A 17,537-nucleotide genomic window follows, 5' to 3' on the forward strand; every position below is an offset into this window, starting at 1 on the left:
GTTAAAAACAATCTCAAAGTGCTAAATCCCAAATTGCTAGATCCCAAATTGGAGGAGGAGGTGCAGAAAAAACGGAGGAAAATGGGACCAAAACTTCTACGACTTGACAGTTTAGAAATTCAAGACAAATACTCACAAGTTTCACTGAAATCCACAAGTAGTTTCTGCGATATCCTACTAAGAGACACAACAGGGCCAAGTGAATCAAAGCATTTATAACTTGCACTGCAGTAAAGCCAAAAGCTAATAATAAAAGCGGGATGTTTAATGATGCAGTGCAGAAAGTCATATTGCTTCTATTACTATAAACACATTTTCCCATCAGCATTCCTCAGCTCGTCGGGGTCTCCAGTCACTTTGCTCCAATCTACTGTCCACGCCTCAGTGAGGATGCACTGAGGAAGGTCTGTCTCTCTTGCTGTCTTGTGCTATGATCAATTCCATCTCTCCAACCAGTCACCATGTGTGTGTGTGTGTGTGTGTGTGTGTGCTGAGTATGAGTGTGGAAAGTTCCTCACACCCACATAGAACAACATGTAACAACAAAAATGTAATTAAGAGAGAAAAATCTGTTTTCTTGATGAATCTGGTTTTATTTTTGGAATAATTTGACACAATAACAGAATTCCCACAGATTTCCAGTTGATCCAGGCGCCCCGGTGCCACACTACTAGTTTACTCCAGCATGGGTTCAGATCCAGCTTAGACCAAATTCGAATTTGGGGTGAAATAGGTGAAACTGTAAAATGGCTGCCCCGGGGGTAACTTCCCAGGATGCACCCTGCCTCTCCCTCAGTGGGATACGCAGGGCGAGAGAATGAACGGATGGATCGATGAATAGTTTGGGTATAAAAAAATATCAGATCTGAACTTTTTTTGTGTTGGTTTGAATCCAGCCTGAAATACTTTCTCTTTACTCTAACGTATCATCTTCATAACAGACTAGACTTCATTATTACAAAGTAAACATGTACAATAGAGTTTCTTTATATTAGCAGTGCATGCAAAGTAGAGCTCAAACAACCAGATCATAGAATTCTAACTACATAAATATATTTGATTCTTCTTCATATTTTCACTGGTACCCATATAATAAATAAGTAGTTAATTGTGTGTGTGTGTGTGTGTGTGTGTGTGTGTGTGTGTGTGTGTGTGTGTGTGTGTGTGTGTGTGTGTGTGTGGTTCGGGTCAGGTGCGTTGGTTGAAATGTCCTTCTTGCTGCAGAACACTGAAAATAGATTCAAAGGTTGTTTTTGTGCTGTCAAATATCAAGTCTACGTTATTATATATCCCTACAGGAAACACAACTGAGTGATGCTTACTCCTAAACAAACAACAAATAAACAACTCTGCAAAAAGGACAAATTAAAGCAGCGGCCGCCGAGTTAAGACCGAGGCCCAGGCTGAGGAATGGATATTGAAAAATAAGCGCGATAATTAATAACAGAGTAAATGATGAATTAAAGCAAAGGATTACTGAAGAGGAAGAGCAAATAAGTGATGAAGTACAGGTGGCGGAGCGGAGAGAGAGAGAAGCTGAACTCCTCTTCTGGCATTTCATAAATCTGACCAATGGAGGGCAGTAGAGTGAAACAAACAAAGGGAGGAAGGAAGGAAGGAGGGAAGGTGTCACGCTGCTGCTAACGTGTTGATTTGGAGGAAGCAGACAGGTCTTCCTCCGCTCGCTAATAAAGTGGAGCGGAGGGCCGGTGCAGCCAGATTAATCATTTTGGAGCGGGGAGGCAGCAGCAGGTCAGTTAATGATGTGGGAGCTGGGATGTGTCTCTGGGGGGGAGGGAGGGAAGGAAGGGAAGGAGGGGAGTTCAGTCTTGGTATTTAACGTCTCCGTCTCCTCTGTTTGTTCCACCGAGTTGTGGCTGAGGCTGATTACTTTTTTTGTTTTCCTCGCTCTGTCGCTCTGTGGGAGGGAGATCGACCTCTGACGCAAATTACAAAGCCGCCGCGAGGACTTGGTGAGACTCGGGGAGACTCGTCAAAGAGTAGACAGACATGCTTGTTACACTGAAGAGTAGCTAATAGAGTCTTAATATGCAACGTGTTCGCTTCCACGTGACGATCAGGGGGAAACAGGGGAGAGCTTTACCGTGCTGTGCTATGACGACGTGCTTCTTCATATCAGTCTGATTCAACTTCATCTATCTGTGATCCATAACTTCAACTTAAACCTCAAACCTCTTAAAGTCCATGTAAGACGTTACAAATATCCTGAGTGAGCTCAGTTAGGTGCAACTCGTCTTCTAAAAGTACTTGACAGGAGCCTTCACCCACTCAACTCCCACACAACAACAACAACACAAACAACAACCACCCCACCAAGTACCACCTACGTGTTCTTTTCCTGTTTGGTCCCACAGACTCAGAGTGGAGTTTCATGTGTTTCAGCCTGTGTGGGTCAGAAATGAGGAATGTGGAGCAGCCGCAGCAGCAGCAGCAGCAGCAGCAGCAGCCTGGTGATTGATCCGTCTCTCGTCTCTTCAAAAGACGTCCACGTCCCCGTGTACAGGGTTCATAGTCTGAAATCAAATAATGTCCTCCTCAGAATACCTTCCTCTAGTTTGACTGAGCCTTGCTAAAGTGCCCGGTGATTAGATTCAGTGACATATCCACACACACTCCACTCCACCGGCGGGCAAAGCCAATCAATCCCAGTGCAAAGTATTCTAATGGACTCCGGGTGTTTGCCTCGGGCCGCCTCAGTTTTTGCTGCTCTCTGTGGCGGCCGAGTCCGTCTGCGTCTGCGTCTGCGTCGGCGCCTCGTCCTTCGCCTCCTCCTTCCCGTCTTTCTTCTCGTCGTCCTTGAAGAAGAGGAGGGGAAACATGCCGAGGATGCAGCCGATCCCCACACCGATGGCTTTACCCTGCGCACAGGAGGGGAGGGAAGAAGCACAGGGAGGTTTCAAGGACAACGTTCCAGCTCGGCATCAGCTTCTCCCTCAGACTTCAGTCATTTCCCTCATTTTGTTAAATCCATTGTGATTGAACATTTACCGCTATTTGGTCTCAGCGTCACTGAAACAACACAGCAGCCTGCTTTGTCATTCCTCCCCTGCACTAATCTTTTAACCCATTACCACGGACACCAGACTACATGCTTGAACACCAGGATCCAGGTATTCTGACTCTGACACATTGATTTCCCCTCACTTTGACACGCTTTCTACGTGTCTTAACCCAACAAACGAATAACAAAACACCTCTTGGCAGCCCCGAAAGCGCCGCGCGTCATAATAACTGACGTGACCTTTCGGCGCCTGACTAATTGCTGAAACTAATGACATTTCACGTTTCGCCAGTCGCGGCATATTAAGCTGTTCGGTTGTAATGTTGTTGCGTGGCGTGTAAGCGACTCAAAGGGCGCCACGCAGAGAGACTGGAACTGCTGTCTAACACTGTGGAAAAGTCAGAGCTGTGTTCATGTTCGAGAGGTTTAACACCAGAAATGAACCAGAGGAAAAAGTATTTGTAGTGAGACTCAGACACCTACGTTAGCTTTATCGCTCTGGAAGGGAGAGAGAGAGAGAGTGTGTGAGTCAGTGTGTGAGTGTGAGGCTTCAGCGTAGTGTGTTGGTACCGACCGAGTGAGCGCTGACTCTGGTCTGCCACATGTCGGCCTGCTTTGGACACAGGTCCGGGATCCGCATTCCCAGCCGAGACGCCAGGGCCTCCACGTAGCCTGCCAGCCTGCACGGAGGGGAGAATCACACATTCCATCATACTGAGAGAGGAAGAGAGTTGCTACGGAGACGTCACTTCTCCTCACTGACCCTTTAAGGAGAAGAGCTATTTTTTCCCCCACACACACTTGCCATAAATCATTCCCGTGTCACGAGACGATGTAGAAGGAAGCGGTTGTGTGTTCCACTAATGCCCAGTAGGGGGCAGCATTTACATCTTTTTCTAGCATTGCTAATGTGAGAAACGAGCACAATTACCCTTACAAATGCTAAGTTTGTATTTAGTTTATATGATATGAAGTTGTGGATTTGTTTGGGTAAATTCAAAGAGTGACGTCGCCTCCCCGTGACTTTTTTTTTTGCACAGAATTATGGGAGTTTTTGTTCACCAAGCTGCTGTTATTACACCCGACTACCATTATATGTCACGAGACGGAAACAAAGGATAAGGACTTTAAAGGAAATATTAGGTACATATTATTAAACTGACATGAAATCAAACACATATCACACACACACACACACACACACACACACACAATCTGTCGGAGCTTTGGGGCTGATGGTATGATTCACATTTGCTCATGTTTCATTTGTTTCAGTTTCACATGATTCCCTCCTCCTGGCGCTCGTCCCCCCCATCAGATTCAGATCCAGATCCATTCACCCCGGCTCTTTCCCACCCTGCGCAGCGACGCCGAACGAACAAAAGTAAATCGATAAGAACAGAAAAGAAAACAAATCATCGGATGGAGCGCTCCAGTCTGCTTCTCTGGTGCTGCCACCTGTCATAAACCAGCGGGGTGTCAAACATCAGTGCTCATGACAGATTGTGTGTGTGTGTGTGTGTGTGTAGGGGGGAGGATACCACTGTTATACAGTACAGATGGCATGACAGGGACAGATTGTAAGCAGAGTAATAGAACTGTAAGGTCAACAAATTCACCATTCATCATCTCAATATATGTTTGGATGATGAATGAGGCCTTTTGTTACATTCTATAGAAAATGCTCCTATTTGTCCTCAATTGTCTTCGTCTATTGTCATCAATCTGATCACTTGGACGTGCTGGCGAGAGACGCTGAGAGCATCAGAGTGAGTGTTTAAGTGTAGAGCTGGTTAGAGCTGCTCTGTTTCTGCTCTAACTCGCTCTATCTGGACCCAAAAGTGGAGACGGGCTGCGTTCCAAACCCAATATATTGAATAAAGCGTAGAAACTGCAGCTGAGCTTTTCCTGTGACAGCACTGGCGCGTTGCATCGCCGCTGTGCGGTCCGATCTGAGTGACAGCGACGTGGCTCCAGCAGATCCGGCGTGAGGGAGTGGAGTCGGTATTTTCCCGCCGTCAGCTCCTCGCTTGGGTGCTCACGAAAGTAAGGTGCAGCTGGAGGAGTCGGGTGAGGTTATTATGAGATAGAGAGCAGGAGTGTGTGTGTGTGTGTTTGGAAGCTACGAAAGGATACTGAGTGTGGCTGAGGTTGAGTGAGGTGAAGGCACTGGTGTGTGAATGGATCCAGAGGTGTGTGTGTGTGTGTGTGTGTGTGTGTGTGTGTGTGTGTGTGTCAAAGTCATGCATTCTGATTAATAGAATAACAGATAAAACCCATCAAATAATACCGTACACACACACAAACATATATTTTGTATGCGTGTGTGCTACAAACCCAAGGCTGCACACATCACACACACACACTCTCTCACCTCCCACAGTCATCATATTACAAAAGCAAATTTTGGCAACGGCAACAAAGGTCTGCAGCAGAAAGTAAAACAGTTTGGTGAAGTGATACAAAAGGGAGAAAAGGAAGAAAAAGAAGAAGAAGCAGGATTGGACACGGTAGTGGAGTGTGTGAGCGGCTGGCAGCACCAAGCGCCACGACAAATCCAATCATCTTAATCCAAACATCTTATCATGTGTGGAAAATCACATTTGGTGAAAACTGCAGCAAAGATGGTCGCTGGTAACTCAGGACAACAGCAAAGCTAACAGACGAATATGAGGGAATGGTGTCGTTATTATCATCCGGACATTTCATTCATTTGCTGCAGGTGTGTGTATGTGGAGATCCCAGGAGAATCCCAGGTGTTGATGAACAGAATATGCAAGGTTGCCAGTTATTTCTGCAAACCTGCAAGTGTGTGAGTGTTTGTTGGCTGCTTTGGTCCTCTGCGGTGTAAAGCTTTGTGTTCTCCGCTCTGTGTTTTGGATTTCTGTTTGTCCACTTAAACCTCAGAAAGACACCGATGCACAGCGAGGCGCCGACGAGAAGCCGACAGCAGCTGAGACGCAGCTGGGCCAGAGGTTGTAACGGTCGGAATGACTCACGAGCTAAAGCACAGCCTTCAATAATAGTGGTTTGCTACATCTGTCAAAACACACACACACACACAGGGAAACCTCTCCCAAGCATGAGCCTCATACACCAGAAACTACAACACAAACTCTCACCAAATGCAAACACACACACACTGCAAACCCCTCTGTCGCACACATATTCTCACACGTACACACACACACACACATATGGGAAACGGAATCAGAACTCCATCACTGTCTCCTTGGTGAGAGGAGCAGACGTGGAGTGGGAGGATTTACAAACAACCCCTGCGATGGGAATGACTAAGGATATAACATGACAGCTGCATCCATCAGTGCTGTTCAATCACATGAAAAAGCATGAAAATGATACTTAACTCGTAAACATTGGTGGTATTATGCCGTGACTAAAGGTATGAAACGGTTTGATGCCAGTCAAACAGAGGAAACCATGGATGAAAGGCGTGGGTTTGTGGGTGCAGAGGCAGGATCCAGTTAGAGGGCTGACAGACGGGGGACTGATTTATTTTGGACAACACGGGTCGCAGGGAAAAAGAGTTCAACCGCAACATCAATAATCCATCTACAGAGCCGCCTGCTCAGCCGCTGACTCGCCGGTTTAACTCCCAAACAGTATTGGCATCGTTTAATACGCACAGACCGTATTTGAAAATGAAAATCCCTGTGATCCGGCTGTGATCCGGCTGTGATGTGATGATGAACACAGACGCTGCAGGTTGTCTAAGTGAAGATCCATCTCCATCTTCGGTCTCTTGTCGGCCTTTATGGTTTGTTTATCAAAGCAGAACCCCGGTAATGTTCTGTTTACTTCAACAGGGAGCTGATTTAAGATCGGCTCCTGCATTGACAACTCCGTGTACATGCGGTAGTTGAGGGACACGATTGTGGCGGAGCCCATTAAGCAGGTTAGTCTGACAGCTGCTTTGAGTCCCTGTGGCCACTAGAGGGCACTGAAGTGAACGGATCATTAATCACCTGCTGAAATAGGGAAAACCTGTGACATCGTCTGAGAGCAAGCGAAGTAATCGGCTTCCTAAATGTGCTTTCATTGGACCACACACAGTATGATTCTGGTTATGTATGTATGCATTATATAAGTTATTATATATGAGCCTCAGTTGGTCAGATCCAATCATTCCTTTCAGTCTCAATTCCATCTCAACTACGCCACAGCAGCCTTAAATTTGTTCTCAAAAGGTGGACAATTAGAGGCTGACAGACAGAATTTGCGCACTTTCTTACAATTGCTTTGCTCTACTTTGATCTACCTTACTCTATTTATCTCATTTATTACTCATTTTGTGTTTGTAACTGTTTTAAGTTCTTGTAACCTTTGACTCTGAATGGTGCTTTTGATTCACTATTGAAAATGGGTGTGTTTCCCTATGAAAGGAAGTTAATAAAGGAAATGAAACGTGTGTGTGTGTGTGTGTGTGTGTGTGTGTATGTGTGTGTGTATGTGTGTGCCATTCTTACCCAAGTCCGGCGAGATCTGACACCAGGTTCCCGAGGGCGGCGGCTGTAGAGAGACACACAAAGATTACAAGGAGACTTTAAAAATTGTAGTTCGTGCAGAAGAGAAAATTACTCTGTTGTCGTGGCAACGTATCCTCCCATTCCCTACAGACTGAATGATAATATAAAAAAGATCCCTCTATTGTAATTTGTCTCTGAAATGTTATGAATGAAGTGCGGATGAATGAATGACATCACCACTTAGCTGAGACCAAAATCAACCTGTGGAGATCCCAATTCAGGTAAAAACAAAACTCTGGCACCGGCTGAAGCATCGTGCGGATCGGCACCTCCAATCCAGTCTTGTAAATCCTCTGCGTCATTTATTAGATCATTTGTTTGACGTCTGCATGACCAGAGAAATAGAGCAGCACTTAAGATGACTGTCGGGGGGAATCGGCCCAAGGGAAAAGCACCAAGGAGAAGAGGCAGAGGAAGAGGACACAGTGGAATGACTAATGAGACGAGGGTGAGCGTCTGACCTCCATTATCTCACCCATCCCCCCCTCTGGATATTTCCCGTGTTCTGTCAGCAGGTGGAGCAACACAGACGGCGACAGAGCTTTGAATTCTTGTATGGTCTGATACAGAAACCCAGAGGGGACGCAAACAAAGCAGCACTGTCTCCTCTACAAAGAGCTGCAATCTGTCCGAGCCGCAGTTTGGAGTTTCCGGTGACCATGGCGACGAGGCCCGAAACAACACGGTGCACGATCAAGCAAAACTTTGGCCAGAGAAAGTTAGTTTGGAGTTCTTCTGCCTGCTCACAGCTTTGATAAATCACCCACAGGACCTGCACCCGCATCCACCGGCCCACCGGCCTAATTAGCTGAGGAGGAGAAGAGGAAGAAGACGAAGAAGAAAAGTGTTGTTTACTGTGTGTGTGTGTGTGTGTCACCGGGTCCAAGGGCCTGAACTTTTAAAGCAGAATCCTCGCCGCCTGCCGGAACAACAGCATCAGTGTTAATAAGCTGTTGTTTGTGTCTGGCTGCGATGGGGAGGATGAACTCTCGGCCATCTGGGAAGCTCTTCATCGCACTTTCTCACTCTACAAGACAAACGGAAGACGTGTTTAAAGTATCGATCGATCGGGGGATGCTGATTGATCTGCTTCTCAGGGCAAAACACAGCAGTGAGTAGGCATGGCTGTTCATACTACAGTGTGTGTGTGTGGGTGTGTGTGTGGGCGTATACAGAGTAGCTGCTAACGATGTAAAGCTCAGATAATAAGATCAGGCATTCATTCTCTGTAAAGTAATTCAATGGTGAGTTTTGTTTATACAAAAAGCATAGAATTGTCACGGAATTTTGTGTAAAATGATTGTTTCTCTTGCTCAACTCAGTGCTTAGTCGCTACATTGTGTTACTCTTTGCTGTTAAATTCCTTTCTATTAATTTCTAATCATTCATATTCCTTTCTCTAACTCTACTAATCCTTAATCAGTGTATTCTTCTGTGTATTTGTGCTACAGGGTGCGACAGTTTAGTGCCTAAAAGACAAATTAAGTCCTCCGAGCGTTTCACTTTGTTTCAGCTGTGGAAGAAAAATGCTGTTGAAGGTCAAAATGTATATTTGTCCTGAGTTAAGAATTCGATTTCCCCAAGTTTAGAGCGCCGCCGCCCCCGCTGCCTCAGAGTGATTGGCTCTGTTGCTTTAAGCTCCACACGAAAATGCTAAATCAATAGGATTTGCATCCACAGTTACTCAGAGGTCAACACCACAGGGCCAAAGCCTTGACTGTCTCCATAGTGGAACATTAGGATGCAGATGAGGTGATGAAATGTACGTCTGCGATCATTGATGGCGCCTCAGTTAAGACCTGGAGGGGGCGGAGGAAGTAATGGAGAGCCCGGTCCAGTTTGATTATGTGGGACAAGCCGTTTAAATGTAATTACAGCTCAGGTCGGCTGTCTGGTCTTAACTCAGCCTGCTATCCACATCTAATTCCATCCGCAAACCCACAGGCTGGTGAATAATGTAATCAAGTAAAAACAAACACACACACACACACACACTCTCACAGAGGGACACACACAAAGGCACTCTCACACACGGCGGGAAAGTGATTTGAAGCGTGCTCTTGGCGCTCTCTGAGAGGGGATGTAGATTACGACGGAGCGGACATTTTTACACTGCACACCGAGCAGTAAAGAGCCTCGCAGTGCATCCAGAGAGAACAAGTGATTCAGGGAGGAGAGGAGAGGAGAGGAGGTGAATTGAGGCCACAGTTAAGTTGAAAGATAAGCCCATACAATAATGTTAAGATTTCCCTCATTCTTAATTCCCTTAATCATCTCCTTCTTCCTCTCCCATTCTCTCCATCCATTCACACCTCTTTCCTTTCTATAACTGCAAGAGTTAAATTCATTGCCTCCATCCCTCTCACTCTATACACACTATCTATTATACACAGTGCAGTTACAAACCTCATCTCTGCCCTTAACAAGGTGAGGCTGCATGTCCCTGTGGGTTTGCTATTGTCCTGATGTGAATCCCTATCAGCAGACACACAAACACACACACACACCTCCACACAGCTCCTCTGTGCTCCTTCTGCTGACTTATGACAACACTTTATATTCAAAGACTATCTGTCATGGCATTTGTATCCTGCCTGGCAAACACACGCACACACACACATTTCAGCGAGGAGAACAGAACATTCTAGACTTCCCTGCGAGTCTGTGTGAGTCTAAATGAGCTTCACAGCAACGTCTGCACGGCTCAGTTAATAAGCAGAGAGGGAGAGACTGCAGCCTGGATGAGAAATGTGCTGGATTGGTGTCTAGGTGTGATTGAGCACACGCATACTGTACATACATGCATGTATGTGTGAGAGATGGAGAGGTTACACACCGTCTGGTTCCTGATCCAACCAGAGACGCAGAGATCAGAGGACATATGTGTCTGGGTTACAAATTGCGAATAATTGCACAATATGAGCGATGAATCATTAATTTTGCAAACTTGTGTGCTTTGCTTTGCTATCTATGATATCTGGATCCAGACGGCCGTGTGTTTGGATGGAGCGGAGTCATTTTCAGAGTTAACCCTCAATACTTTGTGCCTCATTACCTCATCATTACCATTCCTTATTATACACATTCATCCACTGGCATCTTCGGCTGCAGCCAGCTGACGCACACTCGCCTCCAACCGCACACTTGATGGGTGACGCTGACTGCAGCCTCGACGCGAGCGCTACATTACCCCAGACTGGAGGAGAAACCGCCGCGCAACCGCCATTTGCATAAACCCAAATGTCAGACAAGAGGCTCGAATGAGAAATGAGCACGACTGCTGAGCGAACGCAGCGGCGGCTGTTGCAAAGTGGGCTGACGTTGGAAAAGGAAGAAGAAAAAAGTGTGTGTTTGTCTTAAGGGGCTCTTGGGCGCTTTCATATACGTTTCCTCTCCTGGCTCATTTCAGGCTGATTTGTGCAGTCAGAGCTCAGTGTCACACTTGGATTTAAAATCTCTCTGGGCATGGAGATAACAGTCTGCGCCTGTCACACAGCTAATACACACACCGACGATAACCTGGACAGCTCCCCTTTCTTTTTTACATCTCCACATGCCTCCTTTGGTTTTGATCAAAATGCCAATCGTCCATTCTGACAAGTGGTTCGAGAGAAAACGAACAAATCCCTGTATTTCCGGATTTAAAAGAAGAACCGGGGTTGGGAGTGATTGGATAAGATCAAGATCAAGCAGAGCCCTCGTCGAGTACTTCAGATCGTAGATTAAACTAATGATAGATCTGAACCCTCCCTGCTTCTCAGCTCTCAAATTCCTTGTGAAGTGGAGCTAAAAGTCTCCATTTCTTACGTTAAAGCAGGGGATTCGTTTCTGATGTTCTTATCATTCCGGCTGCGTGTGTCTGAGGTGAAAAAGGCCAAAATTAACCACTTTCATCGTCGGCGGCAACAAGAAAACCACACAAAGACAAGCGGCGAAGCAGATGCAGGAGGGCCCGCTGTGCTCAAACTCCTTTATGTCACCGTTCATCCCTCAGTATTTGTGTTTACTTCAGAGGATCAGCAGGACACGGATCAGGATGCGGCAAAGGCAAAAACAAAGTGATAGAAGAAGAAACAGTCAATAAGATAGTTTAACATCACAGTTTCACAGTTTGCGTGTCTAAATGAACTGAACTTAACTCTATAAAGTCACAGTTTGGCATCTTTAACTCTTTGTTCCAACTATTATTGATGGTTCATTCTGACACTGGGTATTCAGCAGCTGTTCGGTAATTAAGTTTTTATATTATTATTAAATCTGGGGGTTCATCTTAGTTATGGTTGAAGCGTTCCAGGGATGAGAGGGAGGAGCGTCAAACCTGGAAACTTTTCAAAAAACTGATTAGAAACTAGGAAACATTTAGGCTGAATACTAAAAAACGTAAACAAGGACGACTTCAGAGCTCTTAAGTCCTCAAACTCTCTCTATCAAAGCTCCGTGTTCTTACCAGAGACTGACAGTAGGAACACGGTGTAACGCTGAAATGCAAATGTTCCTGGTGGAGCCAAATGAATATCGGCCTGCTGGTGCAAAAATCATTAGCATATTTATGACATGTCCATTATCTACGCCCATCTCTCCCTCTTTCAATCTGTTCCTCCTTCCGTCTCATTCCATCTTCCCGCTTTCGTGTCACGGCCGCGGTCGCACTGTGAGCTTATCGTTTAAGCTTCCACCTTTCTCTCCTTTTTCAAAATGAACAGGGGGGGGCACCGGTGTGATTTGGCGTGACATCGCTTTAATTAGGAAGCAGACGTGAGAGTGAGACTCCAGAGAGACGCTGCAGGCTGAGCTGTCGAAACCACATTTAGAAACGTCAAGTCTGGAGATTCATTGTTCACTTGACATTTGAACTTTGCTTCAGTGGCGTTTTCTTTTTTATTACAAATCTCACGTCTACCTGAGTGATTCTGCCAGAAATGCAGCCAGGGACTCATTTTAACGTGAACACACACTTGGCTAATTAACTAAACTAATGGAAGAAATTCAAGTCTTCACATTGAATAGCTTTGTGGAGGGAATTCTCTTGAAAACATTTTTTATTCAAAACATAAGACAGACAAAACAAAACAGCAAAGTCAGCTGCTGCATCAAACTTGCTCACCTGCCATCGTGGAAATGCCCAAGACCACGCCGATGGATAACTCGATCTGTGTGCCCTAAGGAACACACACACACAAACACAGAGGGGGGAGAGAGAGAGATTACAGAATGCATTTCACTCAATCTACCCAACATCCGTCTTTCCTCTTGCTGCAGACACACAGAAGGTACTTTTTGTAAAACATTCAGGTTTTGATGTCCAATAAGGATGAAGCTGCACGTCTGTAGTTAGATATACAGTACATATAGATATGCCTTATTTCAGTTTGTCTCATTGCTGTCTCTTTTTCTGTCTTTCTTTCTAACTTATAGCCATGGAGCGATTTCTGTAAAACTTTAAACCAAGTAAAATGATCACAAGCGTCCAACCACAGGCTGTTCCTGAGTTTCTCAGCTTTGACAGACACTCAAAGCTCCTTAAAGTCTCCCCCTTTAAGTACTTTAGACTTTAGCTGAATCGTATTTAAAGAAAAAGAATCAGCACTTTTACTTTTGACAAACATACAGACCACAAGTGAAACTATTCCCTGTTTTGATGATGACATTTTTGCAAAACGCCCTCTAGGCAAAACAGCAGTATGGTGGTGGTGTTGCTTTATTATGACCTCATTAAGCTTACAACATTTATATTCATGTATATTCTCAACTTTTTTGTTACTCTCCCCTCCCTTACAGGCCTCATTGGAATTCATCTGTGTATGAAGAACCCCCACCACCCTGCGGTGTGCAGCCTTTGAATTAACGGACCTCAAATATCTCTGGTTGCTTATTCTTTCAGTCCCACTGGGTTCAGACTTTACAGAAGAACTTCACACAGACTAAAGAATGGATACGATGACGCACACGCGGCGGATTAACAGAGAGGAAGAAAAGGACAGAGAGAGAGAGAGAGAGCGGAGAAGAGAATAACACCGTTGTGTGCGCTGTGTTATTCTGATGGCGGTGGAAATCAAAGAGCAGACTTACAGCTACGATCATGATGCAGTTATCCAGGAATCCAAATCCAACAAACGGGATGGCGTTGTGCAGCAGAACTGAGACGAAAAACGGAAACAAACCTTTTATTAATCACCAACAGGCACAATGAAACGAGAAGATAGGATAGGACTAAGAATGATGTGCAATTAATAAATAACAACCAATTAGTGATAACTGGGTATTCCTGCTTTGCGGTGCAGAAATGGGAAGAAAACCAACGATACAAGCAAAACACAAAAGAGTTAATTAAGTTATTGATCCACATTGACATAACATTTTTTTTGTTATAGTTTGGATCGTCTTGTAAGCGTGGTCACAAAATGGGGAAAACCGCCGCCACAGAAAATCTATGTGTAGAAAGAGAAGAAGAAATAAATTGCCACATCAATATTTCTCCATCTATTATGACATATAAGATACCCTCAAAGAAAAGCAGCAGGATATGAATCTATATCGTTCAAAGATCATACAAACTATAATGGATGTAAATCAGAAAGCAGAATTCCGACGCAAGCCTTATTTCTTTCATGGATTGGATCTCAGCTGTGACATCACCGTGCGGATACTGGAGCTGTGACGACGCGCGTCAGTGTGTAAATGTCATCCCACTGCCCAAGGACGCTTCAGCCAGCCTGAGCCCAACATTTGACTGATCAGCACCGACGCACACTCGCACTCCAGTCTTTATCCATCATCCTTACTCTGGAGGGAGCCTTCATTCAGCTTCTGTCTAATCTGGCTCTATGGGCCTCTCACAGCTCCAACACTCAATACTGTAGATACCAAACACTTTATTTAAACCCACTCTAAGGCCACGTGAAGTAAAAATAGCTTTTCTTGCCCCAACAGTGTCTGAACAGACTTTAATACGGAGTTTAAGATTCCACATTCATAAAAAGTGAAAGATTAAATGGATTCTTTTTTCCCCCTCATGGTTTTCCGTGAAAGTCTCATCTGAGAGAGCGAGAGCCCGTTTCTCCGGCGACGTTCCGTGCCCGTCGGAACCCTCCCTCGTACGTGAGGAGGAAAGACAAACTGAAGGGGATATTAGCCACGTTACAGCATGTCTGCCTCGGCTCTTTGGCGCATGTGTGTGTGTGGGTGTGTGGGCGCTCGTGTGCGAGGAGCGGATATGTGTGTGTGACCTTCTGTTGGCAGTGGCTTGAGAGCACACAGGCCTGTTGGTTGTACAGTATGTTCCTGTACAGTGGGACTCTGTGACAGTGTTGTCTTTGCACTGTGGTATGTGTTACAACCTTTACGCAACAGATGATGAATGCTTTAAAATGTTGCAATAATTAATTTGTGGTGCTTTCCTAATAGGATAAAGCATGTTTGTGTTTGTGTTTTGTATCTGAACTACCAGCAGCCCACGCCTACCTGCAATTGCTGATGAAGACACAGTGAATCCGAGTCTTGGAGCTTAGATTGGATCTGTTTTCTGACTTCATTGTTGGCAGGAAAACGTAAAGACGCCTGAACGCACCGCGATAGGTGGATTGTTAAGGTGAGGATTCAACTGTCCTTGATTGAGATGCTACATTCTTTGTACTCTGTAGTCCCGTTTGAAAAGCTTGTGTTAACTTAAGGGTGTGAAAATAATGGACACAAATTGATTGGTGGTGGAATCGTCATGGTTACAGCTGTACCTCTAGTTTTACTGTGTGCCTGAGTGTGAGTGTGTGCGATTGTGTGGCGCAGGCGTAGAAGTCCTTCCCTCAATCGCCTGGTTCCTGGCTGATTGAACACACACACACGAACACACGTACACACAACTGTCTCGCACCAAGCTCATCATCCCACAGCGTATCTGCCCGGGCTCTTGAACGTCTCTTGGCCTGATAGTTTCGTCAGCTCACTGTGGTTGCCGACGCTTCAGGCCTCTCACCGGACACTTTTCCAGTGTTATTGAAAAGTCTTAGATTCCTCGCTCGCCGTTTCCTTCCTCTCTTTGGCCACAGCTCACAGGTCTGCTATCCCCAGCCTCCACCCTTGAAGCCTTTTCATTTGTCTATGCCAGTTTGTGTCTGCGTTCCGAGTTCGCACTACAAGTAATAACAGGAATTTGCAGAAGTGCGATGCTTGGAATGGTTCCGTAGATAAGTGTAGAGGAAGCAGCAGCCATGTTAACAAAACAGCTTTGATCTGCTTTTTCGTGTTATTACAGACCTGATCCTCCATTATCTTGACATCACCTAGTAGTGACATTCAATTAGCACCTGCTGTCGACCCGGGCTGTCACTAACCGCTGCTGCAAAGTCTAACCGGCATTGACAAATTAACCCCTGCACCACCGGGACCGCGATTAGGTGTGTGTGATCGGAAATATAAGTTGAATACATATAGTTAATTAGTGCTAAGGTTACAGTAGATCATCATTTACACAAACACAAACAGACAAACACACATCTTACCATATCTCAACTCGTCTGAGGTTGGTGGTGCAATTTCCAACTGCCCTGTAAGAGCAAAAGAGAAAGGCCACATTATAAAACGTACACACAGTGTCGGCCCATAAATGTCAGGCAGCTCTTCAGTGGCACGGCGGGGATCTGCCGAGGCCTTTAGGAGACCAAAACCAATGAAGGAATGAAAGTAAAAGGGCGAAAACGATAACAGGGGATGAGGAGTGTGGAAGAGGGAGAGGAGGCGGTGAGCTTCTGTCTGGTTCTCACCTCCCCAGAGTGAGACGCGGAGGAGAGATAAATGTGACGGCAGAAATGTGAAGACCGCTGCCAATCAGGCCTCATAAGAGACGTGATTGTAATTAGTGTGTGTGTGTGTGTGTGTGTGTGTGTGTGTGTGTGTGTGTGTGTTAAACAAGCACAGAGGAAAAGAAAGGAGATTCTTACGCAACCCTTTCTAACCTTTGTCACTGTGCTCTACTACTTCACTGCATTCATCAAGATTTGTAATGATGCTACCCTGAATGCCGAAGAGGAAATCTGTGGAGTTTTAAATTTAGGATCTGGGATTTGTTCCAAGTGATGTGATGGAATCGTGGTCCCACATAATGAAGTCTGTTCCATCAGCTACAGGTGTTACACTGCCGTCTCTCCAAGGGGAAAGAACCAGACGGGAGCAGTTTGTTCTCAGTGATGAGGCAGGCAGCAGGGGTCTCAATGGAATCTGCCTCTATTACTACACCCAGACGGACACACACACACACACACGCTACACACACTTCTGCACAGTGGGACTGTAAATGCGAGAAAATCCCATTAGGACTCCACCACACTACAAGCGCCACCTCTCCCATACTCTTCCTCCCTCGTCCTCCTCCTCAGGATCATGTTACCGACTTCCTCCTTCGACCATCTCATGTTGCTGACACAACAGACGGCACTACAGCACAAATAATGCGGACGGACACACACACACACACACTGTGACCTCTTGCATCTGCCGGTGTCCTGAATCATTTCTTTCCTCCTTAACTTCCTCTGTTGCAATATTCTCATATAAAGGACGTTTGATTCATCTCTTACCCATGAGAGCCATTACGCTTCCACCTCTTATCGGGTTTCACCGCCACAAAAGCCGTAAAGAAAAGGCGGCGGATCCTGATCTAACCTGAGAAGATGGATGGCGACGCCCATTATAACGCTCAACAAACTTCCCTCCGCTCATCACTCATTCAGGGACTGTTGCTGGGTTTAATTAATCGCTGCAAAATGATCCTCCTGTGCACGTCGGCCATTAATTGCTGCAACAACTGCAGTCATGAACCCATAAACGCACCACAGGTGTCCATCATACAGCAACAGACAAACATGGAATCTGAATATGGAATAATGATGCGTTCACTCAGTAGCGATTTGTTCAAGTCCTGAGATTTACAGCGAGAGAGACGATAAGCACCATAATGGCAACTTGTAATTGATGTT

The 17,537-nt window shown here is 45.5% G+C and overlaps 1 protein-coding gene across 2 annotated transcripts in view; it reads right to left on the bottom strand.

Annotated features, from left to right (window-relative positions):
* Positions 1 to 1,108: 1,108 nt before the first annotated feature.
* Positions 1,109 to 17,537, bottom strand: part of LOC143002579 (transmembrane protein 65-like) — a 28,655-nt gene continuing 12,226 nt past the window's right edge. For both annotated transcript variants that reach the window (XM_076152744.1, XM_076152743.1), the window contains exons 3-8: positions 16,065 to 16,109; positions 13,639 to 13,706; positions 12,674 to 12,728; positions 7,510 to 7,552; positions 3,597 to 3,702; positions 1,109 to 2,879 (exon numbers count right to left, since the gene is read on the bottom strand). In XM_076152744.1, coding sequence (XP_076008859.1) covers positions 2,715 to 2,879; positions 3,597 to 3,702; positions 7,510 to 7,552; positions 12,674 to 12,728; positions 13,639 to 13,706; positions 16,065 to 16,109 — 482 coding nt within the window. In that variant the 3' untranslated portion in view covers positions 1,109 to 2,714. The remainder of the gene's footprint in view (positions 2,880 to 3,596; positions 3,703 to 7,509; positions 7,553 to 12,673; positions 12,729 to 13,638; positions 13,707 to 16,064; positions 16,110 to 17,537) is intronic.

Source organism: Genypterus blacodes, unplaced genomic scaffold (assembly GCF_046128005.1).
Source record: "Genypterus blacodes isolate CSIRO-AG114 ecotype Tasmania unplaced genomic scaffold, CSIRO-AGI_Gbla_v1 ptg000057l_1, whole genome shotgun sequence".
Taxonomy (NCBI): Eukaryota; Metazoa; Chordata; class Actinopteri; order Ophidiiformes; family Ophidiidae; genus Genypterus; species Genypterus blacodes.